This window comes from Nothoprocta perdicaria, unplaced genomic scaffold (assembly GCF_003342845.1).
Source record: "Nothoprocta perdicaria isolate Ctin4 unplaced genomic scaffold, notPer1 scaffold_26, whole genome shotgun sequence".
Lineage (NCBI taxonomy): Eukaryota > Metazoa > Chordata > Aves > Tinamiformes > Tinamidae > Nothoprocta > Nothoprocta perdicaria.
Genome location: NW_020455488.1, coordinates 2630491 through 2647546, shown reverse-complemented (window position 1 = coordinate 2647546; position 17056 = coordinate 2630491). Strand labels below are relative to the sequence as shown.

The 17056-nt window shown below is 39.6% G+C and overlaps 1 protein-coding gene across 1 annotated transcript in view; it reads left to right on the top strand.

Annotated features, from left to right (window-relative positions):
* FAM169B (family with sequence similarity 169 member B) overlaps positions 1 to 17056 on the top strand; it is a 32253-nt gene that overhangs the window by 3418 nt on the left and 11779 nt on the right. Inside the window, exons 3-4 of the mRNA XM_026040625.1 lie at positions 8443 to 8576; positions 11138 to 11237. Of these exons, the coding sequence (XP_025896410.1) occupies positions 8443 to 8576; positions 11138 to 11237 (234 nt within the window). The remainder of the gene's footprint in view (positions 1 to 8442; positions 8577 to 11137; positions 11238 to 17056) is intronic.

The window sequence follows — 17056 nt, the reverse complement described above, 5'->3', positions numbered from 1 at the left end:
ACAACAGATGGCAAATGTCTCCGCTGATGTCATTCTTGCTAGTCTTTCATTCCTGTGACGTTCCACAGTTTCAGAATCTCAGAAAGTGCTTCCATATTTTTCCTGCATAATAACTCTAAGCCAAACTAAATAAAAACATTTTATATTATTCAGATTCCCATGGTATCATGTGACACTTTTGTAACGATTGCCTTGCAGCAGTTTCAGATAAATGCACGTTTGGTAGCAATTTAAGGCCTGTGTCCTTTAAGTAATGCTTATTAGTACGTAACAGATGCCGTTTAGAAACATTATGCCTTTTAATAGGCTCTGCTTTTAGATTGCGTGCTCTCATTCCAGGCAGACTGTGGATCAAGCAAGCTTGGAGGTATGCTGTCGTTTATGCAAAGCCTAAGTGATATTTTCTGCTCTGAAGTCAAGCCATGTGTTTTCCTTGTTTTCTCCATTCTGGTCATAGCTGTTTTGTTGTGGTCTTCCCCCCAGTCATATCTTTGGCTGCTTGTCAAGCCGTTACAATCAAAACCTTTTGCATATTTAACCACCAGCAGTGGTTTTTATCCTTACAGAAGAGCCTATATAAACTGATTTTAAACAATCTTGGCTTCACTGCTAAGAGCACAGCAAACACAGACTTAGCCCTTTCCTGACAGCCTGTTATTCTGTGCTGCTTCCTCCTCCTAAAAGAAGAGGAGAAAAAAAAAACGCAGAGCCATGCTGATTTTGGAGCACCTTCAAAGACATGGAGAATAGCTGACACAATAACACAGAGAGGCAGCAGAGATTTGTACATATGTCCTCCACTACATGCAGCTGTTTGCTAAAGCAGGAAGTTCAAGGCGGACTAAGAGACTTAGGATAGTTAGTGCAGGTGGCATCTTAATTTGCAGTCTTATAGTAAATCTARCAATATGGAAATTACCGTGGAAAAGATTTTGTTTTCTTTTCTTGCTCAAATTAAGTTACTTTGAGATCTTACTTTGCAGACTGYTCCTTGCAAACAGTTTAGGTGAAGGCTGCTACGCTTCCTAGGCAGATTTACATACCCTGTAAGATGTGAGTTTTAGACTTCTTGGATACAAGCATTTTCAGCTGAAATTATGGGAGATTTGAGACTGATATCCTTGAACATCTAACTAGGTTTCTTTTCCCTTAGGGACTCTTGTCCCTTTTGAGTGAAAACTAGGGGTTTTTTTTTGGTACCTTTGCCTGGGCCACATGTATTGTTGTATTTGATGAAAATGGAAATGAAAAAATAAAAGGGCTGTGGTGCAACACTGCATGCCCTGGGTTCCCATTACTAATTTTGAGCAATAGTAATAGTAATTTGTTTATGCAATACTTATATGCTAGTGGTGGTCCAGGCTGGTGAGATTGAGTGTTTCAGCAATAATTTTAAGAGCTTCTTGATCTTAGAGATTTTCTAAAACTGTCCTGACTGGCTGTCTTTCTAGTTTCTCAGTAGGGATGAAGTTGTCATCATCAACATGGTAGAACCTTTTCCAAACCCAACAGCCCTTCCCTCGATTGTCCCCTCTTTCTTCTTTGTCATTTTAAGTGACATTGCCTTCCCTGAATTTATGGAATGACTTTTAGCTCATCTGTTCTCCCTTCTAGCTATCTTTGCAAAGGATTGARTTAGCGCTATCTACATTTAAACCTGTGATTCCTAAAAGTTTTGCTGTTAGTGAATTCTTTCTCTCATGTTCCTTTCAAATTCCTATTCTGGGAACATTTCCACTCATTTCATGTTTGTATAGAAAGAGAGAACATATCGGAGCCCAGTTCTGCWGGCCACAGGGTTGGAGGTAAAAGCAGCAATCCCACTGAATCAGTGAAATTTGATTGAACAAAGCTTGATGTGACCCAGAACTTTAAAGTCCTTGTTCATTATAATCCCAAATGTTACTTCTCTTGATTACTATCTTGTCTTTGATTTATTCTGTGATCTTTCCCTCTTTTTTGTATCTAAACTGTGTGAAAAAGAGAATTCAATGTGCAATAGTATTCATTCCTGGTATGTAATAGTTACAGCTGGTAGCACTTCCCAATTTTAAGAGTATGCAACAGTTGTTATTTGCAAAGTCTGTTTCTAGACCATAATGTCAGTTTTTTTTTTTCAATTACAGAAAGGTAGAGCTTTGTGCAAAATGTGCTAGTGCAGATGTCACATTCTGTCAGTGATGTGACAGGGAGTAGCTTATTTACACAGATGTATTTTAACTCATTCATGCTATGAGTTGGTTGTGGCTTTATTTTTATAAATGTAATGCTGCTAAAGATCCACGAGGGGACAAATGTGTAGAGTTGGAAGCTGCTTATTGAAACTTTTGGTATGGCTGGGGTTGATAAATGCCAATATGTGATCCCTACAGTGTGCACCCCCTCACCCAGATCTAAAACATTTAAAATAATGTGAGATCAGTGTTGTTCAAATTTAAAAGAAGAACTAAATAATTAAATCGGTTCTTTAGTAGTGTCATGTACTTCTTTGCATTTCAGAAGCCCCTGATTGCTTTTCTGATTTTTGGAAAATAAACGCCCTGTGGGATTTACAGACACAAGTCTCTGAGGCTCTAAGGGCCCTGAGGGTCTTCAAAGCCTGTTGAATTGACTGAAAAATGATGCCGATTGACATTTCCTGATATTAGGCCTATGTAATCTGTGCCAGTCTGTGCTCATCTACATTCTGCTAAGTATAGGTRTATATTTACAGCTTCTTTTCCTCTCTGTTCTTTTTAAAGCAGTATTAACGTTGTGTTTGATGAGCAGGGTAGCTGATACGGTAGCTCCCGCATTTTGGATGCCCAACCTTTGGTCTGCCCCCTGTTTGCTTGTGCTGGAATTTGCCGTGTAACATGTATAGCTCCAGTGTATAGCTGCAGTTGAACTCAGGTACTCCAACTGTTTGGTTTCTTAATTGGGAATGGGATTAGGATTATTTATTATCTCTGCGCTTCTGCCTTCGCTTCTTGACTCTATAGTGGAAACTTAACTTGCTGCCAGACACTGGAGTTTTGTCTTTTGAAGCACTCCTCAGCACTTGAATTCTGACAGAATAATAAATAATATACAAATGGCATTTGTGGATTGAAACCTAGAAGCCCATTAATGCCAAKGTGGGGTTTTTGTCCTATACATTTCCAGAATGATTATTCTGTTAGTAATGGTGAAAAGCATTGCAGTGGGCAAGAACATTGTTTTCATTAATAACGTACAGCATGTGGTTAAGGACTGCTTTACCATGTTGGACAGATACCACGCCACAGGATTTGCCCATTAGCTCCACTGCCACCACGCATTGTTAGGATGTTACTGCAGTTTCACTTACACTAGAACTTCTTTTTTTGACGTGTCCTTGCTCAATTAAGTTCAGGATATGAGAGTCAGGTTCCGCATGTACCCCGGGAATGTGCCAAGACCTCTTCCTTCCTGCAAAAGGTTAAACAAATAGGGTTGTCTAATGCTAACCACATGCACTGAGCTGTCCAAGCCCACTTAAAGCAGTAGAGAAGACTTGGTCTTGGGCACTGCTGCTACATGCAGAGGTCCTGCTTCTGAGAGTGGAAAGCCTTTCTGTTATTAGTTAGAAGATAGAAAGGGATAAAATGTTAGCTTTTTGTCATAAGCACTGCCTCACAGTTTTGCTGCCATGGTGTGGTAGTGATGGTCCACAGGGAAAACAGAGGAATTTGTAATATATGATTTTATATATATATATATGTAAATATATATATACATAGATGCACACAAACACACACACACTGTATATATATGTATATATATATATGCACACTTCTCTGTCTTCTGTATGGTGCGACTACACAGACCCTGATCAGCAGAATGTAATCACTCCGTTTGATGTGGTGGGTAYGGCGCAAACTTCACTGGTAAGAAACCAGAAGGAAGATGAAGTGAYTTGTTGGGGGCCACAAAAAAAGGCCACCTGTGGTAAGAATAAATCTTAGGAGTTCTGGTTTCAGTTACCTGATTTAATTACAAGGGTGTTTTCTCCTAAATATTACAGAATACATAGTCATTTTGTGTTGGTGCACATATGTTTGTTTCAGATTGCAAAGTGTTTTTCATCAAAAAAAAAGAAAAAGAAAAAAAAATGTTCCTTGTATGGAAAAACTCCTGATACTGTCAGAAACAATTTTTTTAATTGTGAAATATACTGTATTTCACAATTAATAATTGGCATGAAATTAATGCCAATAAATAAATTAAACCAGTATTGCCACCATAAGCATTAGAAATGACAAAATTGACTAAAAACCACCTTTGAAAGTTAGGAATGTTTGCTCATTTTTTATTATGTCCTGTTTTTAGCCACTTGAAATCATAAAAGTAGTTTTCCTTCTCTTCCATGTAAATGGAAGTGTTCTCATATAAGTACAAAGATGCACAGTCCAGATACAAATCATGTGGTGACTAATGGCTCTTATGTAAACAMACATTTCTTAATAGATGCATGTAGTATCATTCTCTTTGTAAAACAAGAAAAAGTAGTTGTAGGATAAATGAATAATGCACTTAAGACATAACACAGTTTTCATTCTTCRTCTGCAGCGAGGTCAATGCGTTTTGCTTTACAGTCGGGCTGCATCCTGAATGCTCTCATAAGTTGCTGAAATACTCTGAAAACTCTCCCTTTTGGGGAGAACCAGTTAAATAAATCAGCCCACTGGTGTGAGTAGCCAACYGACCTGTAGGCTTTAGGAAACAACGCTGATAAGCTACATATGAGTGAGGAAATAGAAAGTTCTTAAAAATAAAGTAGGTATCTCTTGTTGAATAGATTGTGCATTGGGTTCAGGATCAACAGCAACTAATTGTATTGGCTGTACGTACCAATTTGAAACTTAATTTAAAAAAAAAAATCTTTCCAAAGAAACAAAATTGATTGTCTCAAGTTGCAGCACCTATGATGAATTTGCATAGGTGCTAACATAACTTGACCAGCCAAAGACAGCTGGAGGCACATGATGGTGCTTTAAGTTGCTGTAGCATCATATTCATAAATGTTTAATTACCCATATTTTGGTTGAATTGTTTCTGTTAAGATCGGGTTTTTGCTTTGGAAGGATGGGGAAAATCTTCTTTCAGAAAGAATCTTTCAAATACGTGGTTGGATTGAAGYGTTTCACTTATCCGTGCCCGTTACAGGCAGCCGTTTCCCTTGTGGAATTTCACGTATGAGTGTGTGCACCATGTGTTTGCTGTTGTATTGAGAATAAATTCTTTTGCCTTTTGAAAATATTTCCTGCTTGCTTCAACCATTAGAATGAAATTCTTGCTGAATCTGTAATGATGAGGGTCTGTCTCTAGTTTATAAAAATCAAATTCCAGTTCAAGATGGAAAATTGGCTTCTGTTTTGTGACGTTAATGTTCTGTTTGTGTGCGTTAACTATTTACCTTAAGCAGAACACAGGGACACTGAGCTAATTTTTCTGGGTTCCTACAGATTGATCTTGCTAGGATCGGAAATGCAGGAACTTTGTGTGATGTTCAGTTCTACAAGAAGGGTGTTTGTCTGCTTCATGAGACCTGCTCTGGAGAAAACCAGAGCTAAAATAGCAGTGACTTTACTGAAAAGCTGAACTGTGCAGGTGAGCATTAGGACTGAAGGGAGGTGGTTTTAGGCTGATTTTGGCCGAGTTAAAGGATCTTTTAGGCTGAGGCATCTATAGGTGCTGAGATACCGTCAGAATGACTAGGCTGTAATTGCACTGCCTGCATCTTGGCTGGTTATAGCTGCTGCTTTTTACTCCAAAGATCCATTTCTTAGTTTGAGCATCTGGCCCAGACTACTCTGTGGGGACGAAAGAGACCACAAGCAGAATTACCACGTTAGTTTTTTGTTTTAAAATCCATTCTGTGAGTTGAAACAGAGCTATGGCCATGCTGAGATCCATTTTAATTCATTCTTTTAATTAGGTGAGTTTTTCAGTGCAGTTGCTTACTCTTGCCTCTCCTTTAGTCTGGCCTCAAATGCCCAGTAAATGACCAAGCCTGATACCTACCTACAAGCCCTTTATTTTCAGGGGCTCCAGCATCAGCCTATATGTTGCCTTAACTTTGTTTACCAGCTTTGGCTTTGTGGGATGGCAGCCCCGTGGGCGCCAGCGCCTGGGATCCCGCTGGCGCAGGAGGCCTCCCCTTCTACATTCCCTCTCCTTATGCCTCATGGTCCCTCCTCTGCGGCTGCAGGAGGGGCCCCCTTTTTATGACTCACCCTCCTGCCCCCCTTCCCTCCCTCATGCTGCTCCCTGGCCGGGCTGCTAACCCTTAGTGCGCCAGCGCTGCCGCTTCGGAGGACGTGCTCGCCCTGTCCCGCCGCTGCCCAGCGCTGCTTTGCTGCCACAGAAGATCACATGCGGGCAAAACGCTGTAATTGGTGGTACCTTGAAAGCCTCTGCTTGGAGTTGTGCAGCTTTGGTGTCCAAAGATGTTGGTAGGGGCCTCCGACTGAAGCACTCGTAGGAAAACAGGGCTGAATTCCTTATAAAGCAAAGTCAACGTGTTGTTTTGCAATTGATTGTGGAACATTTATAACATTGTGTTAGCCAGCAATAATAACTGCTGACAGTCACATGCCTAATGACAATAGTAATGGTTAAACTTTGTCTGCTTTTTTTTTTATTTGTTTCTAATTATGGAAGGAAATGAAGGAATTACTAGTTATTATCTTCCTTGAGAAGTACTCTACTTCTAAGAGTGCTAGTTATTATCTTCCTTGAGAAGAAGCTGTGATGGTGCTTGTTAAGTTTCTTTGGTTTACCAGCAGTGGGGCATAGGCTTATAAGTGGCATCCCGTAAATAAAATTTATGACTGTGACTGATATTTTACTTTGTGCTAAACTAAAGTCTCACATAGTGTTCACTTGAAAATATTGAAAGCAGCCTTRCTGGATATGCCTTCATTTAATTAAAAAAAAAAAAAAAAGTATATTGTTGTTCCCTTATATGGCATTTTTGCTTGGTGTTATGCCGTGTGCTGGGCAACCCTCTGCAGAAGAAAACTGCTGCTGCTGGGACATAAAGCTGTGATTCAGCTCGCCAAGGTTGCCTCCTCTCTGCCTTTGTGCAGCATACAAATGTGTTAGTAAGAATCATTTACCTGGTAGCCTCTGCTCAGAGCTCTGGCTGCAGGGCCTTGCTGTCATGGGCAAGCTGCTCGCCCACAAAGGGCGGGAGAAGAGTGTGGAAACACCTCACACAGCAAGAAAGAGCAGGCGGTGAAAGGGCTGCTGCTGTTTCCTACCTTTTTGCTGAGGAATCACATATTGGGCACTGCTGGGGCCMCTGGATGGGTGAACAGGCTCATGTGGTACGACAGATTTGATGCTTCTATTGAAAGGCATCCTTTCCAATATGTAATATTGTGATCTGTGGTTTCAGATCTTCACACAGTCTGTTCTTACAATGACCCTCATAAGACTGTTCCTTCTCTCYGCTTTGCTTTGCATTTACTATCAGTGCATTTATTTCCTAGTGTCCTTGGGTCAGGGAGCTACCATGTGGGAACAAACCTCAATGAAAACTGGAGGATTCAAAACTAAGTCTCAAAATATAGCAGTGTGCAGAAGAATTTGTCCTCATTTGGGACTTAGCAAAGTTACAGGTGTAGTTAATTGAGTGAAAGCCCTTAGATTTGTAATATTTTCCTCCTATGACTGGAGACTGGTARAATACTATGACCTGTTGCTAACACATTACTTCTCATACTCATTTCTGAGCTGGTTCAGGTGCCAGTCTGAACCAGAAGATCCAGATGAACCAGAAAGAAGTTGCATAGTTCTCCAAAACACTGTGTTACTGTGGGATTTATATTTAGGTATCAAATGTATGTAAATCTTGTTTGCATCCAATTAACAAATAAATTTCATTAATATCTTATAGCAGTGAGTCACATGAAATAAAAGTTATGTTTCAAAAAATACATGTGGTTATTATTTTTGCAAGTCTTCTGTGGGTAAATATTTTAATATATTTGTGAAAGTAACTAATTGAAATGATGAGAAAAGGGTAGCTAAGATTTACAACAAATCATGGCCTGACCTCTAAAGGGGCAGTCTTTCCAGAAGCAGTGGAAGCCTTGGAATTCTTTTCCTGTTATATTTTTAGATGGTACTAAAAATCAAGCTGTGTTTTGTAGATGTTTTTTGCTCTTCCTGCTTTCAAGTAAATTACTTGTACATAGAGAAATTGAAGCATGTGCTTGCTGAATTTGAGAGAGACAAACGTGATTGATGCCCACAGTTCTACTCTGCCAAAACACATGCCAGGAGGTAGATAACAAATATATAGGTTTAACCAATCTTGCTTTTTTAGACTAGGATTAGACAAAAAGGCCTGGTTACTGCTGGGGAAAGTGGAATTTTAAAATCCATATTTATTAGTTCACTTAAACAACCTCTTGTTTTCTGTTTCCRTTATAGATCGTGTTTACTTGGTAGATACGTTAGCTGGAGATCCAAAGCTTCTCCAAGCAGATGCTGAAATGTATTATGAGAAACTCCTGAAGAAATCGTTGTCTACCCCTGACATTTTGTCCATCCCTGGAGGAGAAAAGGTAAATAGGGTGATGCTTTTTCTTACTGAGAGTTAGATCCAGTAAAAGCTAGTTTGTTGGGTGTGCTAATAGACTGTTGAACAGGTTGGAAATGTCTTAAAATCAGCAGATTTTGATTAATTTCAAATARTTTGCATCCTGGAAGTTAGAGAAACTGTAACTCCAAAACCTTCCGGAGAGTGGATGAGCATTGAAAGTGTTAGCACCTTCACCCTTCTTGCACGACTGAGTCAAGGTTGAACCTGGTAGAGGTTTAAACAGGCTCTAACACAGCCTGTTTCCTGTTGCCTTTCCTTGCAAGAGTTGTCTTGATAATTTTAACTGTGGGTTCTTATGGAACAGTTTTCCTTATAGATGGTATAAATGCTCTAAGTGCCAATGCTTTAGTATCCAGTCCTGAGGCACCTAAAGAATGGGTTGGAGATGACTAAATAAGCCTATGAAAAATTCCTGTATTAGTCAACATATGATATTTTATTTTCTGGGAATTTTCTGGATGATGAAAGATGTTCTGGACTAGCTGTTACTGTGCTATCAAAGCAGAAAGTATGTTAGATAAATGCTTCTGTGGAATCAAGGGTCTCTTCTACAGTTGAAGAAAAAATATATGCAGTAGTTTCCAGAAAGATGTTCTGCAAGAGGGGTAGCTTTGTGTTTGAGCAGTGATTATTAGTAACTTTAAGTACTCTCTTAATGCCCTCTAGTGGACTGTGGAGGGTTAAATACCAACAAACCTGAAAACGCAAAGATCTCTCAGTTCCAGGCTATCCTTAGCTCAGCTTTCCATGTCTAGTTGCAATTTTGAAGTTCATTTATCCTTTAATCAGAAAGGAGGGTAGTATAAAATCCCAGGCAGTGCTATAAAGTACTCATGTAATAGTCACAGGGAGATCAGTTAAATGTCGATTTTGGCTTTTGATTCACAACTGTCTCAATTTTGTGTCTTGTCATCAGACTTTAACATGTCACATGGCTGATTTGAGTCTCATAGCAACAGATTACACTTTGCATTCATTTAATGCAGATCTAACCTAGTCTGCACTCAGATTTCCTTATAAACTGTAAGCTATATTTCCACGCACGTTGATATTTTGTAATTAAAAATAAATATAATAAGGTTAAGATCGCATCCTTAGATATTTGACCTAAAAATCCCTAGTCTAAACCTACAACCTGAAGGCTGAGGATTTTGGTATTTGGATAATCAGCTGTTGTTGCCGTCCTTTTTTCCCTCTGCGCAGCTGAATCAAAGCAGGTTTCAGGTGGCAGGTCCAGCAGCTGTGCACARTTAGATGGCAAGAGTTAGGAAACTGTCAGGCCACTTACTCAGGGCACAGATCTTCTTTTTGGTGTGTGCTAGTCTTTGCTCAAGCATTCAGGAAGGATTATTTCAAGTCAGGATGAGAGTATGTGGACAGGACCAACTATGCTTGGCTGTGTTAATGTTATTAACACCCATGAAAAATGCAACAAAAAAGTCTTAGTGATAGGATTGGAAATAGGACTGATCTTTTTGACAGTGATGCTGTTATATTTGTAGCAAGAAAAGAAGGGCCAAGTCTCCAGAACACGCTGAGGTTTCAGGAAGCTCATGCCTACAGATTTCAGGCAGTTTTCAGTTTATCTTCAGGAGCCTAGTTTTTGCAGAGATGACCCCAGGTTTCTGTTACTGACGATCTAATGAGCACTGATTTCAATTTAAGATTAGTATCTTGATAATCCATATTCATGCTACTCTTTCCATGCACCGAGACATATTAAATGCATCACATGACTGATTAGAGTTTCACAGCAAACTCACAAATGGGTGCAATTTGAGAGGCACACCCACACACACACAATGGACCAGATTTCCAAAGTGCAGCATAGACTGTGCTAAATTATGCACGATCCCTGCCTGCACCTAAACCTACATGAGAGCATTTTCAATATGCATGTGGAAATCATCACCATCTCTATGCATAGCGAGCTGCTTGAGCACCGTAATTTTGTGTTTATGCATCACATCATTTATAGTGTAGTCTGAGAGGTTGAGAGCTGCGTTCTGGTTTTAGCTTTCCCTGCAACTTTACCACCTTGTGCCAATTATCTACCCTCCCTGTGCCTCACAGATAAACTGCCCAGGCACTGCCCTAATGCTTTGATACTCCCTGTGCCCTGAGGCTTAATTCATTGTTTGCAAAACACCACAAATCCTCAGCTGGACGATGCTGAAAGATGGTGCAAGTTGTATTTGTTTTTATTTGATACAAATGTGTCTGGTCTTTCATAACACCATTTGTCTGCATGTGATGGGTCGTGCTCTGTAAGAGCGTTCAAAGGCAGGGATATACTAATCATAAGTCAGTATTAAGGTCGTTGCTAACTTTACTAGCTGATTCCTTTTAAAATAACATACTGATAATATTGGAATATTATGTGTATATCACTTAGTGTCTTGACGTTAAAGSTTGAGCTTATCCCATGCATGTTAATAAAACAAGCCGTAAGTGCATCGAATACATTAAGTGCTCTTGCCAGCTTTGCACTACAAACAGCTACAAGGCTTTTTTGTTTTTTAGGTTAAACTTGAAGATTCCTGTGTGTGTTTTGTCCCTCTCTACCGAAATAACCCTGCTTGCAAAATGCTGCTGTTCACTGATCCACAGGATAAAGAGACAGGTTAGACTTGGTCAAGTATTTTGAATTTGGAGTAGTTGCGCTTTCTTTAAAGTTGGCCTGCTGGTTTACATACGTAAGTATTACTGCCCTTGTTTGGAATATGAAGCAGATTCCATACACTGTTCAGGGATTTGTATGAGTGGGCTACTGATTCAGAAGGGAGGGATGACAATCAGGGTTTTCAAAATTATTTGCATTGCTCTGCTACTGGTGCAAGAATGACTTTGGGTATATCCCTTATTCTCTCTGACCTCGTTCAGTGGGATGTAAGATATTGTGAAATGTAATGGATGGAACTGTTGGATAGAACCAGAGCAAATCACGTATATGTGAAATGGTATCAAGTTTTACTGATTCTTTTTCATATTATTTCACTGTGTGGTRTTGTGTTCAGTTCTAGGTTTAATTGCCTTCTACTTCTGGCACTGGCCTGCAAGCTGGACAGAGGACATGCTCAGGAATGGAGTTATACTCATTTTATTTGGCGTTTCTCCCAAAATGAGCTTTAAAATTTACTGGCTTTGCCTTGCTGACTACTCATAATGCTGGTGTTTTCCGATTGCAGCCATGTGTCATCCTGACAGGGATCCACTGCTGTCCAGTTATAGGCAACAGCAGTCAGTATGAGATGGCTGATGTTTCTTTCTCCTGAGTCACTGCTAGAATTATCAACAGGTTCTTAAGATTTGAGGTAATAACTGTATCTTAAGTTTTCTCTTCCTGCTGTCAGGATCACAGTGACTCCAGATATAGCCCAGTGTCTTCCCACTTATTCTCAGGCAGGTGTGTGGGACTGTATCTGCTTTGTGAAAAGCTGCAAATGTAAAATAAGTAGCAAACCTCGATACTCCTGTCAGTAACAGTAACTTTGACTCTGGGTTGCATAGTACCAAAGCACAGGTGTAACTCATGAACTAAAGAGATTTGGCTGTTTTGGAGCCACAGATTATATCATTTTTGGAGCAACTACAATGAAGACATGAACTATGTGCTGACCCATTACGYTATATATCACTTAGATAATCTTGCAGAATACAGGAAGCCTTGACTCTATAACCTGTTAAACTTTAAACTCCCAAATGTGGCAGCACACTAGTGAGATCTGTCACCAGAACCACATCTGACTTTTTTTTTTTTTCCCAATGGAAGGTTAAGCTATAAATTTTTCTCGGAAGAAACTTGCAACCAGCATTTTAAATAATACAATAAAGACAAGGCTTACATGTTTAGCACTGCGGATTCAGTTCTTGGAGTGGCAGGTTGTGATCTTGCAGTTCTTGAACAGGCACTGTTAGTGTAACTAGGGATTCATTGCTTCAGCCTAAAGCCTGCAACAAAGAAATTTCTTCATAAGAGCAACAACAAAAACCCAACAGATTAAAATCATCTGGGGATGAAGGTGAACTCTGTGGAGCTTTCCAGCTCCTTTTACATACCCTTTCAATTGACAGCTCACTAATGTGCTGTGATTCACATAGTTTGAAGGTGGGGAAACTTTTCAAGATAAAAACATACTTCAGTCTACAGTTTATGATCTCTCTAAAACTATTGAAATAGAAGTGCTTTCCTGACATTGATTTATRTTATATTTCATGTTGACATTTTTATGAAGAGGCACTGGTGTGATAAAGGCGAGAAGCATGTGCAGCAGAAGCTGTGGTTGCAGTGGTGCACACTTACTGACTTGTGTTCAAAAGAATGTAGTTAAAAACCCCATGAAGTTGGTTCAGGTTGCTCCGGAGTCACACAAGTCCGCAGTGGGGACTAAATCATATCATAGTTATCTACACTCAAAGCTTAAACCTAGCAAGATAAGCTGCTGCTTGTATTTTGAGCAACAAAGTGAATTACTTCTGTAAGCCCTTTGCAAACCTTCAGCTTGCCTCACTGGCCTATGGTCACAGAAAGAGTCCCACGGAGATTGATAACTGTAGGTGTTTAAGCAATGCCTGCTTCACCTGGCCTTTAGTATTGCCTTTTGAAATACGATTTAAGGCTTTTTCCTGGAAGTTCTCTGTTTCTGGACTTTACGTGCTGTAAGCTTGTGGCCAACATTAATAGATGTGAAAGATATAATTCCTATGTAAGTTAGACTTCTTTAAAAAAAAAAAAAAAAAAAAAAAAGAAATTGAGCTGAATTTTAGTAAATTTTCATTAGTTCTCTGAAGTCTGCTGCTGTGTGTGTATGTGTGTATATACGAGTAAAGGTATTGTAAATATTTTACTCAAATATGTTTCCCATGATTTAGCAGATTTGGAATCGACTCTTATGGCACAAGGCTCTGTCATTTCCCAAGTCCACCTGGGTTTGTTTACCTGTCTCCCCTTTCATTCTAACCTGCAAACAGATCAGATAGTTTCAAAAGGAATTTTTAAGGGGAAAAATTATTAATTCACTCACTAGGCAAAGAGTTAAAACACTGAACGGTTTGTAGGATTCTTTTTTACTCACAGTTGACTCTCTTCTGAGCTGTRGTTTATCCAGCTGAGAAGACACTACCAATTTTGCAGTAGCTCAGCCCTTTTCCTCATGCTCTCTGGGTGTTTCTGAGTTTCAACTCACATCAGGAGTGCTCTTAAAAGCAAGTTTCCTGATTGTCCCGATACACTGTGTTTTGGCTCATATAAAGGGACGGTCCTGGTGTGTCTGAGCTGAGTTGTGTTTGGCTGAAATGGAAATTGGTGACATGCTCCAGATGCGCCTGATGTGCCCCAGCCACTGATGGGTTTTCAGCTTTCATCACTAGGCTAGAATTTGTGAGTATCAGTTCTCTGCACCAACAGTTTGGGCCTGCAGATTCACATTTCTTAGTCTTGCTAATGCAGCCACGGTCACTGGACCCCTGCAGGGCACTCAGGCCTCTTAGAAGTTATCCTGCTTTATAGCTTGACCTTGTCCCGCTTTAAAAAAAACTGTTGCTCCTCCATTCTGCATCTTTCTCCCTTCATCCTTCCCAATCCATGAGCTCCCCGAGCCAGTGGAACTTAGAATACTCAAAGGGAGAGGGGCTGTGCTGAGAATTGACTGGAAATAGAGTAGAAATTGCAACTAATGACAAGGGAGACATCCTTAGATGTTGGTCTCGTGTCCCATTGTGGGTAGTGGAGCAGAGAGCAGCCGTGCAGTCCTTGCTTGGTCCTGCCCATCCTGCAGGCTGCTTTGAGGCTGCACCTGCTGTGYTTCTTAGTTTCTTTTGTTTTTATATCTGTAATAGATAACTACTGCATATACAGATAAAGCAGCTTATATGATGGTTAAGTGTAATAACCACAGGAATATACTTATTTTTATGCAGTTCCTGAAACAGATATTGTCAAACTAACGGTTTATGTTTTTGTTGTGTATTCCAATAGTTTGGATTCTGAAAAAATATGAATTTTGAAAATTTGAATGAATCTGAACAGTATAGATAGAAGTTTACCTCTGAGTAGACGTAGAGTTTGATTCTTGGGCACAAGTTAGAGAGGGATTGATTGCAACAGATTTATATCTGATCATCTTGATCAGGTAGATTGTGCAGAAGTGACGCTTAGCTTGTGCTCTGACATGACCTGTGTGCAGCAGAGAGCAAATGAATGTGGCAGCTTTTCCACAGGACTTGGTCTTGCTTGGGAGCATTTTTAATTTATTTGTGATTGACTGAGTGTTCGGTTACTGTATCTGTATGGATATTTTTATGAGAATGTAAATTGTGCTGTAAGGGCTTACAGAGCATAGCGTGGGTGATCAGCATCTTTATATCACTAAATAAACATACTCCATTGTGGCATTTTCTGCATGCTGTATATGATAATTTAAAATAACTGCTAGATGCTATGGAACATTTATCACAAGACATTTGCAACAAATCATTGAGTCAAACTTGAATTGTTGAAAAAGATGTAATTAGTTGCAGGAAAGATATCTTAGATACTTGAACAGCTGCCATTGCTGGAGCATCTGCCTGCCTCCTATGCTTTAATGCATTTTTTTGCATAAGATTCTTAAGAAAGATAAAAATGCTTTTCTTCCATTTTAAATATAAGGGACTGGGGGAYCCAGCTACTCAGTGTACGTAGATGTTTGCAAACTGCAGTTTGACATTTGTATGTTTGAACTCGCTCCACTATCATAGGTGACCTAGGCATTGTTGTGTGGAATTTCTTGTGAGGGTAATTTACTACTCTCTTTCCATGGTGGAAATGTGGCCAAAGTGACCTATAATCTGACATGTACCATCAATCGGAAATACTTCCAAAATTAAGGAAAAAATAATGTCACACAATTCAGCATTGATCAGTACTGGTTTTCCAAGTGCCCTTAGTGATATGTGTAGCCTTTTCACCTAGTCTTGCCATTGCATTGGGCTGAGACCTGTGTATGGACAGGGTTTAGGTGATGCACAGAACTYAGTGAATTCCAATAACTTTACCTTTTTGAGCAGGCGAATATTACCTGGGGTCTTGGAAAGAATAATAAGGCTTGGGAAAGGAGAGTGAAGGAACATATGCTGTCACAAAAGATGTTTGCATTTGCAATAGCGTTCTTCAGAGTTGATTATAAAATGAAAATGAGAGCATGAATGGGTTTAACTGTGAACCAGATGTTGACTTGAGAACTGATAACAAAAAGCAAAGTACATATGTGTTTGTGGAATCTGGAGAACGGCTTTTGCTTTCAAGGAAGGCATCTGTATAGATAAGGTTGCTCAAGTGATGTGGCAGTTGCTATGTCAACCAGTGTTCTCCCCCCCACACACATTTAAATTATTGAATATCACAGTAACTGCTATAAAAGCAGCTCCTTGGAACGTGGTTGTGCATCCTCCTGTTTTCAGCAAAGCTTTTTCGAACTTTTCTGACCTTTCCTTTGCACTTTGTATGTGCCTGGACCATGTGTCACATCTCTGTGCAGTCCCCACTGAGGGCAGCATCTGGCTGCATAATATTAAACAAAGTGGATCTGGGACTATAAACAGGCATCTGCCCTTGCGTGCTATAGTTTCTTCATTGTTAATCCAGTCCACAAAGTGTAACACTTTTTGGCATGTGCTTTAATAATTTATTCACAATATAAGTTAGCTAAGCAGAATCTCCAGCCTGAGAGCCAGTGAGAGCTGGAAAAGGTTGAGGCAAAAAAGGAAACCTGTGCACGTTAGAAACATTTGTATAATCTGAGGCTAAAACAGGTAAATGATGAATCCTTTTAAAGCTGTTTCACTTGCTTGTKTGTAAATTTGTCTCTGTTAGATGGCTTTTAACTTTGCCATGTTTGTCCGTAGCTGGATAGCTTTAAGAACTGGTAGGCAGTGTGCTCTGTTAGACCTTGAGATATCTGAACTCCATCCTGATCTTTGCAACCTATTTCCTATATTATATTTGATTTCTGTCTGAAAAAGGGAAAGCAGGTGGCACTATCTAAAGGTAGTAAGTACCCTGGTGTTCTTGAGCACTCCTGGAGTCATGGACACTGTGCAGATAATAGTTCTTTTTGCTGCAGTGTTTGCTTCTTGGTGTGTCTGTGATCATAAAAGACTTAATGCCTGTCTTTATTTTAAAAACAAATCTAAGTCTTTAAAAACTGATACCCTTTGAATTGCCTCTGCTAAAAGTTTTCTTTCTGATCAGCACTTGGGAGGAATTTCAGTCTTACTACTTTGATCTTTCTACTGTAAATCTAGTGGCAAGAATGAATTCTGTAGATAGGGAGTTGGTTTTTTAAATACTTGCTTCTGGATGTGTGAAGAACTCAGGAAGGGGTGGAAAGAAGTGGAATGTAAGTTCTGCATAGTAATATATAGGCTTGTAATAAACTTTTGCTTCAGGTCCAAGTTTGTGTT